This window comes from Falco biarmicus, chromosome 13 (assembly GCF_023638135.1).
Source record: "Falco biarmicus isolate bFalBia1 chromosome 13, bFalBia1.pri, whole genome shotgun sequence".
NCBI classification, from domain to species: domain Eukaryota; kingdom Metazoa; phylum Chordata; class Aves; order Falconiformes; family Falconidae; genus Falco; species Falco biarmicus.
In genome coordinates this window covers 115,515-130,733 of record NC_079300.1, presented here as the reverse complement: position 1 = coordinate 130,733, position 15,219 = coordinate 115,515, and the positions used below count along the sequence as shown (strand labels likewise).

Here is a 15,219-nt window from a genome sequence, read left to right as displayed (position 1 = left end):
AACTGCCAGGAACCTTGCAAGTATATGATCCTTAACTGTAATTTAAAGATGATCATGATGTAACCACTGCTGGTGAAGCTGAAATGGAAGGATTAATATCCAAGACTTCCTGGCACTGAGAGCTGCAGTTTTCTCATATATTTAAATGTTTTGTAATATTTTAATTTAAAAAATTATCTATATTATACTTAATGATACGTTAATCTACTTCTGAGAGACCTTGTCCATTGTGTATGGTTTGGAGAAAGCACAGAACTTTACCTTTGACTAAAAAATTGTATTTTTTTGTTTCTTTGAGGTTTTACAGTCTTTGTTTGTTTTCTGTTTAGGCACTCCTATCCAGAATTCTGTAAAGGATTTGTGGTCTCTTATTTCCTTCTTAAAACTGAAACCTTTCACTGATCGAGAGTGGTGGCACAGAACAATTCAACGTCCAGTCACAATGGGAGCTCCAGGAGGACTTGGGTATGGAGTGCTCCCAGAGTGTCTGTAAACAAGTATGACTGGCAGTGATTGGGCAGCGTGACAAATCAGTGTTTCACATATAAAATTGAAATGCTTGTGTCATCAGTGCTTATCTCAATTTTTTACTTCAAATTAATAAATATTAAATAATTAAAATTATTTAATGTTTCTGATTGATAAATTATATTGTACTACTGTGCACGGATTTTATATAGAACATGTATTTATGCAATGAAGTGCGGAGGGCGGGGGGCAGGGGGCAGGGCAGCCAACAACAAACCAACCCAACCCCAGCTGGGTAATATGTTTTCTGTATATATATTTTAGGCGTTTGCAGTCTCTGATTAGGACTATTACCCTTAGAAGAACTAAAACAAGTAAAGTTAATGGAAAACCCATTTTGGAGTTACCGGAACGTAGAGTACTTATTCAATATGTTACGCTGACAGAGGAAGAGAGACAAATTTATCAGTCTGTGAAGAAGGAAGGCAAAGCTGCTATTAGCGGGTGAGTAGAAGCCTTTCTTAATCCTGAAGGCTGAAGTTTCATACAAAAAACTTGTGTTTTGGAAGTTTTGATTATGTTAGCTTGAGTAGCCAGGCATGTCAGTTTGTATACTGTTAGCTCATAATTGCAGATTAGCATAGCATTTCTTCAGTTCTGAAGAGTGGAGTAGAGACTACTGTAGAACTATATATTAGAAGTTCTGCCTTACGAGAAACACAAAGGGATACCAGATATATAAAGAACGGCCTTAATTTTTGTCACCACGTTAGCATTTCTTCTACTGGTATAATTTTGTACCTTGTTTCAGAAAAGTATTTGAGAAAATATATTTGGACAGGAAAGTGAAAAATCAGAACATCATTCAAACAGCTAAACTTGAACACTTGATGTCATCTGTTACTTCAGGGTGTAGTGTTTCACACTATCAAACTCTTTTTCAGATTTTTCAGTGAAGGGACTGTACTAACTCACTATGCTGACATCCTTGGTGTCCTGCTCAGATTGAGGCAGCTTTGTTGTCATCCTCGTCTTTGTATAAATACATCTTCTAGTTTTTCAGCTGGTGAGTGAATGCTTTTGGTTTCTGTGTTTCCAAAAACAGGACTTGCACTTTGTATTCAAGAACAGAAACAAGTTTGTGTTTTCCAAGCTTTCTAGCTTCCACTTCCCTCTTTTCAGTTTGGATTATTGAACTTTTAGCTTTGTTACCTTGTGGGGTTTTTTTGTACCAAAATATATTTGAATATGTTTGAGAAGTGGATAATTGAGCACATACTCAAATAAGAATAAAAGCGATCACATACTCAAATAAGAATAAAAGCGATGAAGTATGAGTAGTTATGAAAGCTAGAAGTAGGAGTTAATAAGCTTTGACAACCCATACAGAAATGACCAAAAGAGGACCTCAGCAGAGCCAAAATCAAGAAGCTTGTTAAAAAGCAGTGTATCTGTTGTTGTAATAATTTGCGGAAGTGCTTTTACAGCAAATCTTTTTCTTTGCCTCAGGAGACAAGATGTAGAGGAGCTTTGGGGAATGGCTGGAAATTGGTAGCCATGTCAGCAGAACCATTGCCTCTTCAGCAGAATAGGGACCTGTTGACTTTGTTATGGCTGTAAGGGAGGGTGGACACAGAGGACTGAAAGGAGGGTGAAATTTTATTTTTGACAAGCCAGAACTGTACAGCCACATAGTGTTAAAAATTATATGCATTTCTTTCAGAAGAAAGTATAGTCTGTTTGAAATACTCTAAACTTGAGAATTCTCAAATTGAATATTTTGAAAAATCCTATTTTGAGATGCCATTGGTATAGGTGTGACTTTTCAGGAAACTGAAAGATGGATAAGATATGGTCAGAACCTTTTTTAGAAGATATTCATTTATTTTCCTGAAAAATACAGGATGGAGAAATGATTGGATAGTCGTTCAGTAGTTATTTAGAAATTAATTAGTAACTAGTAAGTATGTCTTTAATTTCTTTACTTAAAAAATAAAGCAATCTTAACTATAAATAGTGTCATCTCTGTAGTGTTACTACTGAACAGCTGTTATATGAAAATTGCTTGTTCCCATTAGGCATTGTGCCGCACATGTGTATTAAAGGAGAAATCCACACAGACGTGGGTACCACTGGGCTTGCTTCAATCACAACTCAGAGCCGGGCCACCACCCCAGTGAGTGGCAGAGAACCATGCAGCTCAGCTTATATACGCTTATCAAACCATTAGTCAACGTCTGAAGTTTTTAGGAGTTTCCTTTGGTCCTGTCAGTTCTGCGAATCCATCACCTGACTCTGTCCCAGGTGATTCATCTCTCTTCCAGCTCTGCCTCAGTTCCAGGCTCCTCCTCGGATCTTGATCTTCTTTCTGCCAGCTTTAACTCACATACTCCTTCAAGCACGCTTAGTCTTTGAACAAGCAGTTCCTATTCACATCTACTAATTTTTCTAGAAACACCTGTGTTTCTGAGAGCAGCTATGTACACAAATTGATCATCTGTTGTTCTCCCACGGACTAACTGGACTGGGTTTTAAACCAGCCTTGGATTAAGGCTACGCTAGGGACGAGGCCTGGTTCTGCCACTTAGCAGCTTCAGCACTTTAAATTTCTTAATTCAAAATACATTTTCTTTAACAGTGTACTTATCACTGAGTATGTAGTCAAGATTCTTTGAGTTCTAATTACCATCTTTCCAAGTAAGATTATTCTTAATAAGCGTTGAAATACTACAGAAAATTCTGACCTACTATTTGGCAGGTTGTTTCTTTATACATTGTAGGCTATGTCCTCATTGTGTATAAGCTGTCCTAATCGCATTTTGAACAATGGAACTCTCATGTGTGTCAGCTCAGAGTGTTTCCCGTATGGAAATCTGTTTTTAAGTTCCTTTCTCTATTTGCAGATAATAAAATTCCTGAAGAACTGCATGAGACATTAGTGAGGAAAATGAAGTTGGTTCTGAGCTCTGGTTCAGATGAAGAATGTGCAGTTTGCTTGGAATCGCTGACTCTTCCTGTGATAACACACTGTGCGCATGTGTTCTGTAAACCATGTATTTTTGAAGTCATCAGAAGAGAACAGGTTGGTTGTTCTATGGTTACATTTAATTATAACAGGTATTCAAAAACAACGAACTGGTATCACTAGAAGGCCACCTAGCTATGTTCTTTTACACTGTTCACCATTTATGATTTAAACCTTGTTATCAGCTGGGCTATAAATGCTATTGGCCTGAAGTGAAACTGTGGAGAGAGTAGCTGTCAAACTGAACATGTTAAGGTTCATCAGTATTTTCAAAGGCCTCTTCCCTAGTTCTCACCTTACTTCGTCCCTACGGTAAAAGTGTGGCATTCAGTGCAGCATTGTATACCTACATACGGCTGGATGCCCCTTCACTGCTTGTATGTGATGTGATGCGTGTATATATTGTTGTGCTTAAAAGAGATCAAAGCTGTGTACTGGAGGTTGACTCTTGAACTAAAATCATGTTAACTTATTCCAAGCTGATAACCTTCTACGGTGAAATAGCTGCTCCGCTAGAGGGCCATCTTTATGGCCCTTTGTCTGGACTCTCCAGAATAAACTTGAGGAAATCTTTAGATTTTTTAAAAAAACATAGTCTTTTTTTTTTTTTTTTTCATGTGCATGTCTAAGCTATACTTTTCCTTCTTGTTTGCCCTTTCCTTTCTATGGTAATCTGAAAGTGTGGTAGGCTAACCAGCTGTATCCAGTGCTGCTGCACTTTCACTCTGGAATTGTTCTGCCTCCTCAGCCACAATTGAGCAGCAAGTAGCTAAACCTAGGTGGTGTTATTAATAGGAGGCAGCAAGGGACAAACTAGTTCCTGCTTGTGCATAGTCAGTCAACCTAACAAGGCAAAGGTAGGAAGCGTTGTCTGTCTGGCATGTAGATCGACTTTGTTTCATTGCCAGACACACAAGGTTCTGATGCAGATATCCCAGTCCAGAGTTTGTGCAAATTTTGAGGGGAAACTAGTGATGTGAAATTACTCTTTGAGGAAAGAGTGCTTGCAGAGGCCTTTTTCCAGTGCAGAGGTTCTTGATGTGTCTATAGCAGAGTCCATGTCCCTGCTCAACCTTCAGGTGTTTTTAGGCATGCAGAGAAATAAATCGGGTATCACATGATGGGACCTGTGTTGCTTGACTGTACACTCAGATGATCTGCTATGCTTTGCCTAGAAAGGACCTTGGAATCTGCAGAATTAGGGCCTTTGTCCAATCCCACATTGTTCCATAGACTGTTTTCATGGTAGTAAAGTCTCAACAGAGGCGGGTGTAGATTCTGCTCTTTTGAAGTTGAACTGTTGTGAGTTTCCAAAGCAGTGAGTGAGCAAGCCTTTCTTACATTCAGAATTATTCCTGATTTAAATCAATTCCTAAGGAAGGTTTTGCAGGTTCCAGCCAAAACACCGACAGACATCTACAGCTTGGGTTCAAACAGGATTCTTCCAGACAAGACGTCTGTGGTTTTCATTATTAATACAAGTGAGAGCATTAAGCCATCGGTGAGGAATGGGATGTGAAGCTGCCAACACAAAACTGCTGAGTGAAAAGTTTGGCCTTTCATGGTATTACAAGCTTGGAGACCATTTTATCTTTCTAATGTTAACCTGAAAGGTTTTACTGAAATTGGAAAAACTTCTTAGTAGTTAACAGCTTGAGAATTAACACCAGCTTTGTTTCAGTCTTTCACTGAGGCTAGCTTCATAGTTATGCAAGTAAGTAAAGGTCCCATGCAGAAGTCACAATAAAACTATAAAATCTCTACAGTACTTTAATGTCTTTGTGTATTAACTGCGTTCTTGTAAAAGCTTGTCAGATATGCATGAAAACTTTTTTTTTTTTCCATCTAGCTGTTGACTGTAAGACACGTTTTGTCACTTTCATATGCTTTCACAGCAAGTCTTCAGTATCTGTGTTGGTATTGTTCAGCTGTGGTTTGGATTTTCTGTTGTTTTTAATTACAGTACTAAATTGAAGAAAAGATGCAGAAAGATGTGAGCCTTTTATTGTATTTTTTTTTAAAGTCTTTATGAGCACTGTTAGGAATTTTTTTTCCAGAAAACTTTTTCAGATTTATTAGAATTACTTTATTGTCTCTCATCTCTAAAGGATTTTTGGATTGCTACCAAATCAGGAATAGAAATAAATTTTTTTTACAGTTTATTTGTAACTATGTTTTGGAGACTTATTATAGATTTGTTTGTGTTGAGGTTCTGTCTCTTGAAAGGGTATCTTTAGTGCTGCAGCAAATTTGTGTATGCAGACCATGACTGCCAGCCTTTTTAATTGGCCAGAAGTTCATTCCAGATTAGCAGCCCCCAGTATTCACATGCTTTGTGAGATCTGGTTTGCAGCCTGTCTAACGATGCCTTGGTTCTGTGGCCAGATTGCTATATAAACAGAGTTAGCTAATTTTAAAGGATTGCTCTGTTAGGCAGAATTTTTTCATGTCTGTCATTTTTGCTTCATGAAGTTGTACATTTGTATAGTGCACGCAGTCTTTTGTTACATTTTGTGAGTAGTTCTATGGAAGTGCTATTGTATAAATGCTAAACTTTGCCTTATCTAGAGTACGCTTCAGAGAAAAAACCTTTTGGTGTTAAGTTATGTCTCATTTCTCATGTCTGTGGGGGGAAAAAGAGAAGATACCCTGTGTCTGGCCCTGACAAAGCATATTTCATCAGACTGCTATTATTTCTGTGCAGGCTTTGAAGAAAAAGGGTAAAAGGTCATTCTTTGTTTGTAACTAAGAAGATCTTGTCTCTGAATGTTTATTTTTCTGATTTTTAAATAGTCTTCTCCCCATAGCCCAAGTATTTGCTTGCTTTTGAATCTTGAACTGCTCATTTCCAGTATAAATATGCTCAGAAAGAAGACTACTTTTAAGGAAGGCAGAGTGTTTTTAAAACCTGTAGCATTTATGTGATCTTAATGTTCTCCCAAATAAAATAGTTCAGTCGTTATGTCAGAAATGACAAAGGCAGTGTGTTAGAAGAATATAATAATTTCCTAAAAGGTGCTTTGTAAAGGTGAACTTCAGTACCTGCTACAAGTAATTTGGCCTAATATGTTTCTCTAATGTTATTTGGGCTTTTTTGTAGCCAAATGCCAAATGCCCGTTCTGTAGGAATGAGCTTCGAGTGGAGCACTTGGTGGAATGTCCCCTAGAAGAGGAAATAGACTCCAGTAATCGAAAGAAGTTGGATCAAGAGTGGATATCCAGTTCAAAGGTGCATTTTGTTGTGTTTTAACATGGCGTTCATGATGGTTTTGTAGAGCAGTCTCTAGAATTTTTATGTAAATATGCTGAACATACTTTACATATGCATAACATACTTTAAATTATTATTTAAGGTCTGTACAGCATGTCTAGCCAGCATAGGAGAAAAGGCGTAATAAACTCATCACAGACAAATTTTGCAGCAGGGAAACAAGACAAAAGGAGTACCAGTTGTAATTTGATGCTGGTCATTGTGCAATACATACACATATATTAACTAAATAAAACTTTTGGTAAAAGAGCTGTTGCTTTTGGCTTTTGTTTCTGTTTCTGAAGATAGAGTAGTTCTATAACCACTGAAACTGTTCTGCTCTTAAATAAATCCTTCTTTCTTAAAAGTTGTCTAAAGATTATATATTCTGCTCTAGAGGGGAAAACTGAATGGGCATCATATGTTTAGTATAACATTTGTCAGATAAGCTAGTGAGATATTTTTATTGTACTTTGCAGACCTATTTCTCAAGGTCTGCCACATCATTTTTTGCCTCACCTTCGTTGTGCATTTGCTGCCAGATATTAAATCTTCCTGCTTGCTGCTTGTACTTTGGCCTTTTTTTTTTTTTGACATTGCTTTTCTGAAACATTACATTTTATAAAATAAAATTTAATGAAGTTACCGTTTCAAACGTTGGTTATAAATTTTTTTCCCTAAAAATCTTTCTGTGGAGACCTAAGCAATAATTCAGGACACTGTGCTCTAGACTAAATTATTTTTTTTTCCCTTTTTTTTTTTTTACCTGGTGCAGTTACTTGCATTCTCCAGCTAGTGGTTCTTTACCTCATCATACCTAAACCTTACATGAGAAAACTGGCAATGTTCTGCCTCAGATCCAATTCCTTGCTCCTTTTGTTCTCTTGTTGGTTCCAGGAATGTTTCTGGTGGCTCCTCATCCTCTGTCATATCTAGCCAGGAAGCTTGCACAGCTTATTTGCCTGAATATTCCTGGTGGAAGCCTTTCTTGCTTCTTGAAGCGAGTATTGCTATAGTAGAGCATTTGCCTTGTGGCTATCCCTTGCTTAAGTCTTACTTTTCAAGAGTTCCAGTACTCTGTTCCTTTTTTTCCATATAAGAGGCTCTGGAGTTACAGGACGTACTGACTCCTGATAGTGGGAACTATGTCTGGAAGAACAGGTTTGTGAACCCTCTTCCCAAAGCACTGTCAATCTCCCTAGAGTTTGTGACCATTAAAAGTGTTCAACCTATAATTCCCTTTGCAAATGGAAAGAAACCCTACCTGCAGAATTTAAGATCAGTTTGTTTAAAAAGTATTGCTGAACAGTGATTTCTCAATTGATGTGAGCTTTATTAAAGCACCTGTAAGAGCAGAATCTAACCAAATCAGAATAAGCTGTGTAAGTCTTCATTTGGTTTCAGATAAATGCTCTCATGCATGCTTTGATAGAACTACGGAGGGATAATCCAACTGCTAAATGTCTGGTTGTTTCTCAGTTCACAACTTTCCTATCACTGATGGAAAATCCCTTGAAGTAAGTAAAGCTACTGTCATTTTTTATAAACATGCTTTTATGGTGTTTTAAAAAGATCTCACAAAGAATATAGTATCCTTTTGATTTTTAGAACTTCAGAAGAGGAACAAATTACTGAAATACTTCGGTTAGTGGAATGAAGCCACGAATCTCATTTGTGTTATTTTTAACGTTTGGCATGTTAAATGCAGAACTTAAAATACACGTTTCAGAGTCAAAGAGGTCATAATTTTTATGTATTTATTTCTTCCTGTCACAGAAAATTTACTGTTAAATAGAACATTTTTACTTTCTCTTCAGAGAATCGGGGTTTGCCTTTACTCGTTTGGATGGGTCAATGGCACAGAAGAAAAGAGTAGAAGCAATTCGGTGTTTCCAAAGCAGCCAAGCAGGATCCCCAACTGTAATGCTTTTGTCTCTGAAAGCAGGTGGAGTTGGATTAAATCTGACAGCAGCTTCCCGAGTGTTTTTAATGGATCCTGTGAGTAACTGGTTGTTCATACTGATATGGCTTAATCTAGGGGAAGCTCCTTTTGTGTTTTCCCAAGAGGTAGAAGGAAAGCCCCTCTGAGAATGAACAACACTGCTGAGTATGTAAAAGGGCAAATAGGGCTTTTCTTCACTTGTTTCCATGGCATGTTTTTGTTTTAACACAGTATTTTTTGTATTGTCCAGTTACTTGCTGTGAATGGAAAGAATGCTAGTAGTAGTTAGCATGGTGGTGTGACACCTTACAGTGTAGCATTTGATACTTGTTCCTTCATTGTTTCTTTCTCTTTCTTTCTGATAATTTTGAATGTGGTTTTCTGTTTGTTCTGTTTAGTAACTTCAAAAGCCATAAACTGGAATTTCAGGAACAGTGAATTTTCTTTCTGTCTTATAATGCAGTACTTCCCTGCTGTAGTCACTTCCATTATTTTTTGTGTGACTTTATTTATAAAGAAAGACATTAATCTGAAGTTACTTTTTTGTGGTAACATACCATAAAAACTTAGTGATTTAGGAGACTAAGATAGATGGTGAGTGATATCTAAGTTTAGGAAGTTTTTCATTAAAGCACTCAGGAATGCAAAAGTATTTGTAAGGAATAAAAATGGAAATTACATTTATTGATAGTAAAATGGCATTCTTAACAGAATTGGTTCATGTCTAGTGTCATTGTACAAAATCAAAGTTTTTTTCTGTTCACTTCCTCTCTTCCCCACTATTTACTCCTCTGCTCTGATGTCTTAGTCTTCTGGCAGTTGGAAACTGAGACAAATTACACAGATTGTGCACTTGAAAACAAAACCAAAGTAAATGATAGTGTAACTTTGGACTTGGGCATCTGGTAACACTAATAGTAAAGAAAACAGTACTAGCTTGGATATCAGATTAGTGATAATAACAGCATGATGAAAAAAGCTATTTACTTAATAAACTAAAGGAGTTAAGTAAGAACGAGTATGGAGAAGGTGCCTTGGAAAAAGGTTTTTCATGAACCGTGATACATCTTCACAAGCATTGTTTCTGTGTGTGTTGCATTGAATAGTTCCATTGGAACAGTTTTTTTTTGGCTTCGGTTTGGTTTTTAAACAATTCTCTGAATAAGAAAGCTTGCAGAAGGTCCAAGAGAATTTTCATTTTCTGTGAAGATAATTAACGAGGTACAATGCATACACTGTTCTGTGGCAAGCAGTTGTAAGAAAATAAGCTAAGCATTGTTAAGAGTCATCTGCACTATATAGTTATACCTCACAAACCAGGGCCAAATATAATTGCAGCCTTTATACACCACTGAACAACTTCTCATCCTGCTGGTAACCATCCTGTGATGGTAACCATTCCAAGTGGCAGTGGTTGACTACATGTATGTGGTGAAGCATCAGTGGGACCACATGATCCTTTATGGTCATGCTTTTGAGAGTTCAGTGCTGAATGAGATTCGGTCATGCATTAGCATTCCTTGAAGTGAATTAGCAGCAATAAAGGATTTAAGAAGCAGAAATACCTCTGGAACCAGTGGAGTAACCAGGTTTTCTACTCAAATTTGTTGTAGAACTGTAGCTTGGAGGTCTGCATTTTTTCTGAGAGCTGCTGTACCACAGTGCAAGGGAGGAACATTTATCCAGCCATAGACTATTTTCTCCCCCACCCCCTCCTTTTTTCTTTTTAATTATTTGTTTGTTTAAATACATTCATATCGGCTGAATTCTCACCTTTAGGAAGAAGTACAAACCTTTAATGTGGGAGTATCACAAGTATCCAGATGTTTCTCTGAGGCTCAAGTTTCTTCATATTTTCCTATGTATAATATAGTATCCTTTGTATGAGATACTGCAGAAAGGCATAGAGGTATTGCAATTCAGTTTTCCTTTGCTGGACTGATGAGAGAAGAAGAGTGAAAGTAGTACACTTTGGTCCTACTGGACTACAGCAAAGATAGAATGGAGCATGTGCATGTTTGGGCTAGGTCTTTCCTCAAAACATCATCCTGTTTGTACAGTCATGTTAGTATTAGAACGGTTTGCCATACATAGCTTGCCAGCAATGTTCATCTTGCAGTGACAGATACATCATTTGTTGCACTTCTTCTCACTGCCTTAGACTGGAGAAACAAGACTTGGCTTTTATCTTGCAGCTTGATGTCTTAAGCGTGTTTAGGCATCAAAGATTCTTGGAATGTAAAATGAATTTTTTGTGCTAGCCTAGTGTTGTTTTTTTCCCCTTCCTACAGAAAGAGTCATTAAGAAGAGTTCCTAGATAACTTTCAGTATGTGGGTGACATAGCAAGGCAAGCCCATTGCACAAGACTTGCTTATCACAGGCAGAACATTATTACATTTTAGGTAGACTTAAATATCTGTTCTGTGAGAACTAGTAGTACTATACCTTTAGATAGAAAAAATGTGCTGGAAAAATGTAGAGCACAGACTTGGAATTTCACAATCCTTATGTTTAGCGTTATATCCTAAGCCTAAGTAGGAACAGTTACACTACCTTTTTGTATTCAGCAAGTTTCTTGTTTACCTAACTTGGTAATTATTGCATATACTAATGGAAGTATACATGGGCTTTCTTAACAATCAAGAGACTTGGTCTACTGATAAATAACTGCCTGTGTTCAGCTGGTTTAGATTTTGCTGTCGGGAAAAGGGTGCTGAGGCAGTTAGCGTATGCAGTGATTATTTCAGAATTAAAATGATAATGAGATTGTTCTGATGTTTCCTAAAGTCCTGACAACTTTAATGAGTTTAAAAATTTGCCTGTGATAAGCAAAAATCTCCTCGTTTTTAAAGCATTTACCTAAAGTTCCTGCTTGTTATGAATATATAACCAAAAGTTCTCAAAGCTTTCTTTATATCTGGATACTTAAAAGAGTGAGACATTGTTGGAACTAATTAACGTGCAAGCAGTATTTGTTCAAGAGGTGATGGTACAGTAATTTCTTTGATTCCATGTGCATCTTGCTATGTATTTGGAAGGGAGCTTATTTAACTTGTTCGTTGCTGATACTGTTAGGCTTGGAATCCTGCTGCAGAAGACCAGTGTTTTGATAGGTGTCACAGGCTGGGTCAGAAGCATAATGTTGTTATTACTAAGGTGAGTGGAAACATGATCTGTTTGAACAGTTTTCTGGTTAGGAAATAATAAATAATTTTCAAAAAAGATTCACTGTATTTTTAAAATAATTGTGACATCATATGTCTTGCCAGTAAATTTTCTGAAGTGTGGACTTTGGACTGTAAGATTTTATTAAATGTAACCTATTTCCCATGAAATAATTATTTTTGAAATTAATGTCGCTATTAAGCTATTTGACATGACTGGATGGGGTAGCATTGCTGTTGCCTAGCCTGGCTATTACTGTTTATTGTCTTGAAGGTATGTAGAATGCTTTTGCTTTTGTCATAGCGGCTTGTTTAGCTGCAGAAGAGCAGCTGGCCTGCTGCACTAATACCCAGTCACAAAAATATTGCTTGTGAATATTTCTTGGGGAAATATTTTCTTGGGGAAAAAATTGCTTGGAAACTTGGGAAACTGAAGACAGGTTCTCTTCTAACATAAGTAGCAAAGAAGAGACAGATATTCTTCTAATAAGTGGGTTTAGAAAGAAAAAAAGGGGCAAAAAAATTAAAATGCCAAGCCTTTTTTCCAGCTGCTTTTCTAACTCTTCCTTTACAAAGTAATAATGCAATATTGTAACTGTGCTTTAGGCTACTCAGCTATTTAACTTTTTTTTCCAAAGCACCTGCATTTCTCATCCTAAACTTCTAATTAAAAAAACCCAAACAAACCACAAAGAATTTAATTTGGGCTTCTTTTGTATTTCAGTTCATTGTGAAGAATTCAGTGGAAGAAAATATGCTGAAAATTCAGAACAAGAAGAGGGAACTTGCAGCAGGAGCCTTTGCTACCAAAAAGCCTTCAGCAACTGAAGTAAAACAAACCAAAATCAATGAAATTAAGGCTCTAATTGATTTATAGCTTGAAACTGTGGTATTTGAGTAAATAATATATTCCATATTTTAGTTAATATTCTCTTCAAGTTACATTGTCTCATGCTTTTAGTTTTGTCGTCTTTGTGGTCAAAACATAAATGCTTGAAATAAATGATAAAAACCAATTTGCTTCTAAATTTCTTAACTTAAAAATGCACAAACTTGTTTTGAATTCCTGAAATCTTTCCAGTGGTCTGCAAAATATTGCTTACTATGTACAATGCTTAAGAATACATAAAAATCCCTCAGAACAGAAATGTGTAGAACTCACAGTTCTATCTTGTGAGAATTTAATCTCTTTTTAGAGGTGAAAAGGTAACAAAGGGTAAATAACAAGAGTAAGAAATTATGTAGCTTCATGTTTCAATATCTCCTGATAGCCAAACAGATCATTTGGATTGTTTCAGAGTAGGTAATCAGTGATCACTTTATAAGGAATGCTTATTTTTGCAGACTATGTTCAGAGATAGTATCTAAATAAAATTTTTAAAATATTTTTTTACTATTTCTGAATAATGCACAAGTGTGGCAGGGAGTTCCTCTGATTACTTCTCAGGAGCTCGTAAAAAATCTAGTACTTAAAATATTTTTAAAAAGTGTTTTATAAATGTACTTCCTTTAAACAGAATTCCACTGATTTTTGTAAAAGTAAAGGCTTTGTGGTTTGGATGAAATGCTAGAATCATAGGCTTGTATTGGTAACATGCTTTCTGGTAACTTCTGTAGACACTTTGAACAATAAAGCTGTGCTGTATGCAAAGTACAATATGACCCACTCACTTGTCAGTGAATCAGTTAGTCCTTGTGAAGTAAATTAAACAAAACAAATTATTTTAATAGCTGCCAGCTTTCTAACTGTTTTCTTACACTGCTAAGTAAGTGCTTTTCCAATCCTGTATGTATGTCTTAATGGATTGCTGATCTGCATGCATCTTGATTTATAGAGGAAGAATCTGGTAAACATATTCATGTACTGCAAAGTAGTAAGTAGCATTGAAGAATCTCAGTTGAATATTAGTTGAATATTCTTGTCTGTTCCTTCTATCTCTTTCCATTTGATTCTGGTCTTCTCTTCTGTGTTTTCTTACTACTACGCTGCCTTCCCTGTAACACTTAAGACTTCAAGTTGGAGGCAGAGATTGCTAGGTTTAGGTTCTGTTTAGATACTATGTTTAGATTCAGGAAGCGTATTTGGCAGCAGAGAAATGGAATCTGATTTGCTTCTAATGCCTTTCACCTTTTCTTATGTCTTAAGACTACCAGCCAGCTGATTATAAGATGAATTGCAAACACAGGAAATGGAAAATGGACTGAGAAATAAAGGGAAGATGTCTGATACTTGGAAAAACAGTGAGCTAATGGAAGGAACAAGAAGGGAATTCAAAATAGGTAACCTAACAAGCTGATGCAGTTTTTGAGGAGCTAGCATCTTAACTGTGGAGAAAAGTGTGTTTTAAGTCTGTTAGAGAAAGAATTCAAAAGAAATGAATGACAGAAGACAGTGTGAACCCCAGTGACTGGTCGTCACTACAAATTTGACGAAGAAATGGAGCTATACCCAACTAAAAGGTTTTATGTGTGTGTGTGTCTAAGTTAAAATTTTGTTTTGGTTTTTGTGGTTCAGATTCTGATGCTTACAGATAAGCTGGAGAAGTAATTCCTGACTATGCATGAGAGATTTGCCTTTGTGTTGTTCTTTCCATTTTCCAAGTTAAAATTCCATGAGAAAGAGACCCGTTTCAATGGCTAGTCAAGCTGTGTCATTACTTGTGTTTAAAATATGCTGACGTTTCGCAGAGTGGCTGAGTTAGGATTTTGAAAACAATTACTAGTATAATTTTTCCTCTACTAGATGATGGTTTCCATGTTCTAAAGCCAAATAAAAACTTCCTGCAGTTAGTGCTAAGCTGTATGGCTAGTTAAGGTATCTCCCCAAAAAGCCATTAACATAACCAAGAGAACAGCTAAAGGTCAAAGCTGAGCGCAGACAAGTCCTGTCTGATTTGATGGAGTTGTTCAGTTACTCACGTGGTTAAAACCCATGGTGTTCTGGTTGTTTGGGGTAGTCTTTGGCTGTTGGTATTCTCTTTCTTGGAGTTCTAATGGTATGTCCTGTAGCATGTTCTAGAAATGAGCTTTTGGAATGATGAACTTTACTAACATTTTAATTCCAAAGACTGAGCTGTCTTAATGTTCTTGGTGGCTTTTTACCCCCTACATAAAATAAAGATGTAAATTAAAAAAAAAAAATCTGAACTTTTAAGTCACAATCTAAGGAACACCTCAGATTATGTACTTTTTAAAGGCAAATGGAGTTCCAGTACTCAAGTTGTAATCTGAGCGGGGCTATGATTCTTTTGAATAGTGATGTTTTGAGTATAGTGCTTTAATTCAAGTACTGCTTTGAGCACCTACAGGTTAGAGCAGGAAACTGATGCATCAAGTGATACTATTGCAAGGGATAAAAAGGGATCTCTC

The 15,219-nt window shown here is 36.6% G+C and overlaps 1 protein-coding gene across 5 annotated transcripts in view; it reads left to right on the top strand.

Moving 5' to 3' along the window:
* HLTF (helicase like transcription factor) overlaps nucleotides 1–14,130 on the top strand; it is a 28,358-nt gene extending 14,228 nt beyond the window's left edge. For 2 of the 5 annotated variants that reach the window (XM_056358012.1, XM_056358011.1), the window contains exons 16-24: nucleotides 330–465; nucleotides 793–972; nucleotides 1,413–1,534; nucleotides 3,372–3,550; nucleotides 6,594–6,722; nucleotides 8,148–8,260; nucleotides 8,561–8,741; nucleotides 11,762–11,842; nucleotides 12,575–13,336. In XM_056358012.1, coding sequence (XP_056213987.1) covers nucleotides 330–465; nucleotides 793–972; nucleotides 1,413–1,534; nucleotides 3,372–3,550; nucleotides 6,594–6,722; nucleotides 8,148–8,260; nucleotides 8,561–8,741; nucleotides 11,762–11,842; nucleotides 12,575–12,727 — 1,274 coding nt within the window. In that variant the 3' untranslated portion in view covers nucleotides 12,728–13,336. Of the gene's footprint in view, nucleotides 1–329; nucleotides 466–792; nucleotides 973–1,412; nucleotides 1,535–3,371; nucleotides 3,551–6,593; nucleotides 6,723–7,640; nucleotides 7,905–8,147; nucleotides 8,261–8,560; nucleotides 8,742–10,464; nucleotides 10,758–11,761; nucleotides 11,843–12,574; nucleotides 13,337–13,996 lie in introns of those variants that run through there. The other 3 variants (XM_056358013.1, XM_056358014.1, XM_056358015.1) reach the window with 3 other exon arrangements.
* The last annotated feature ends 1,089 nt before the right edge of the window (nucleotides 14,131–15,219 follow it).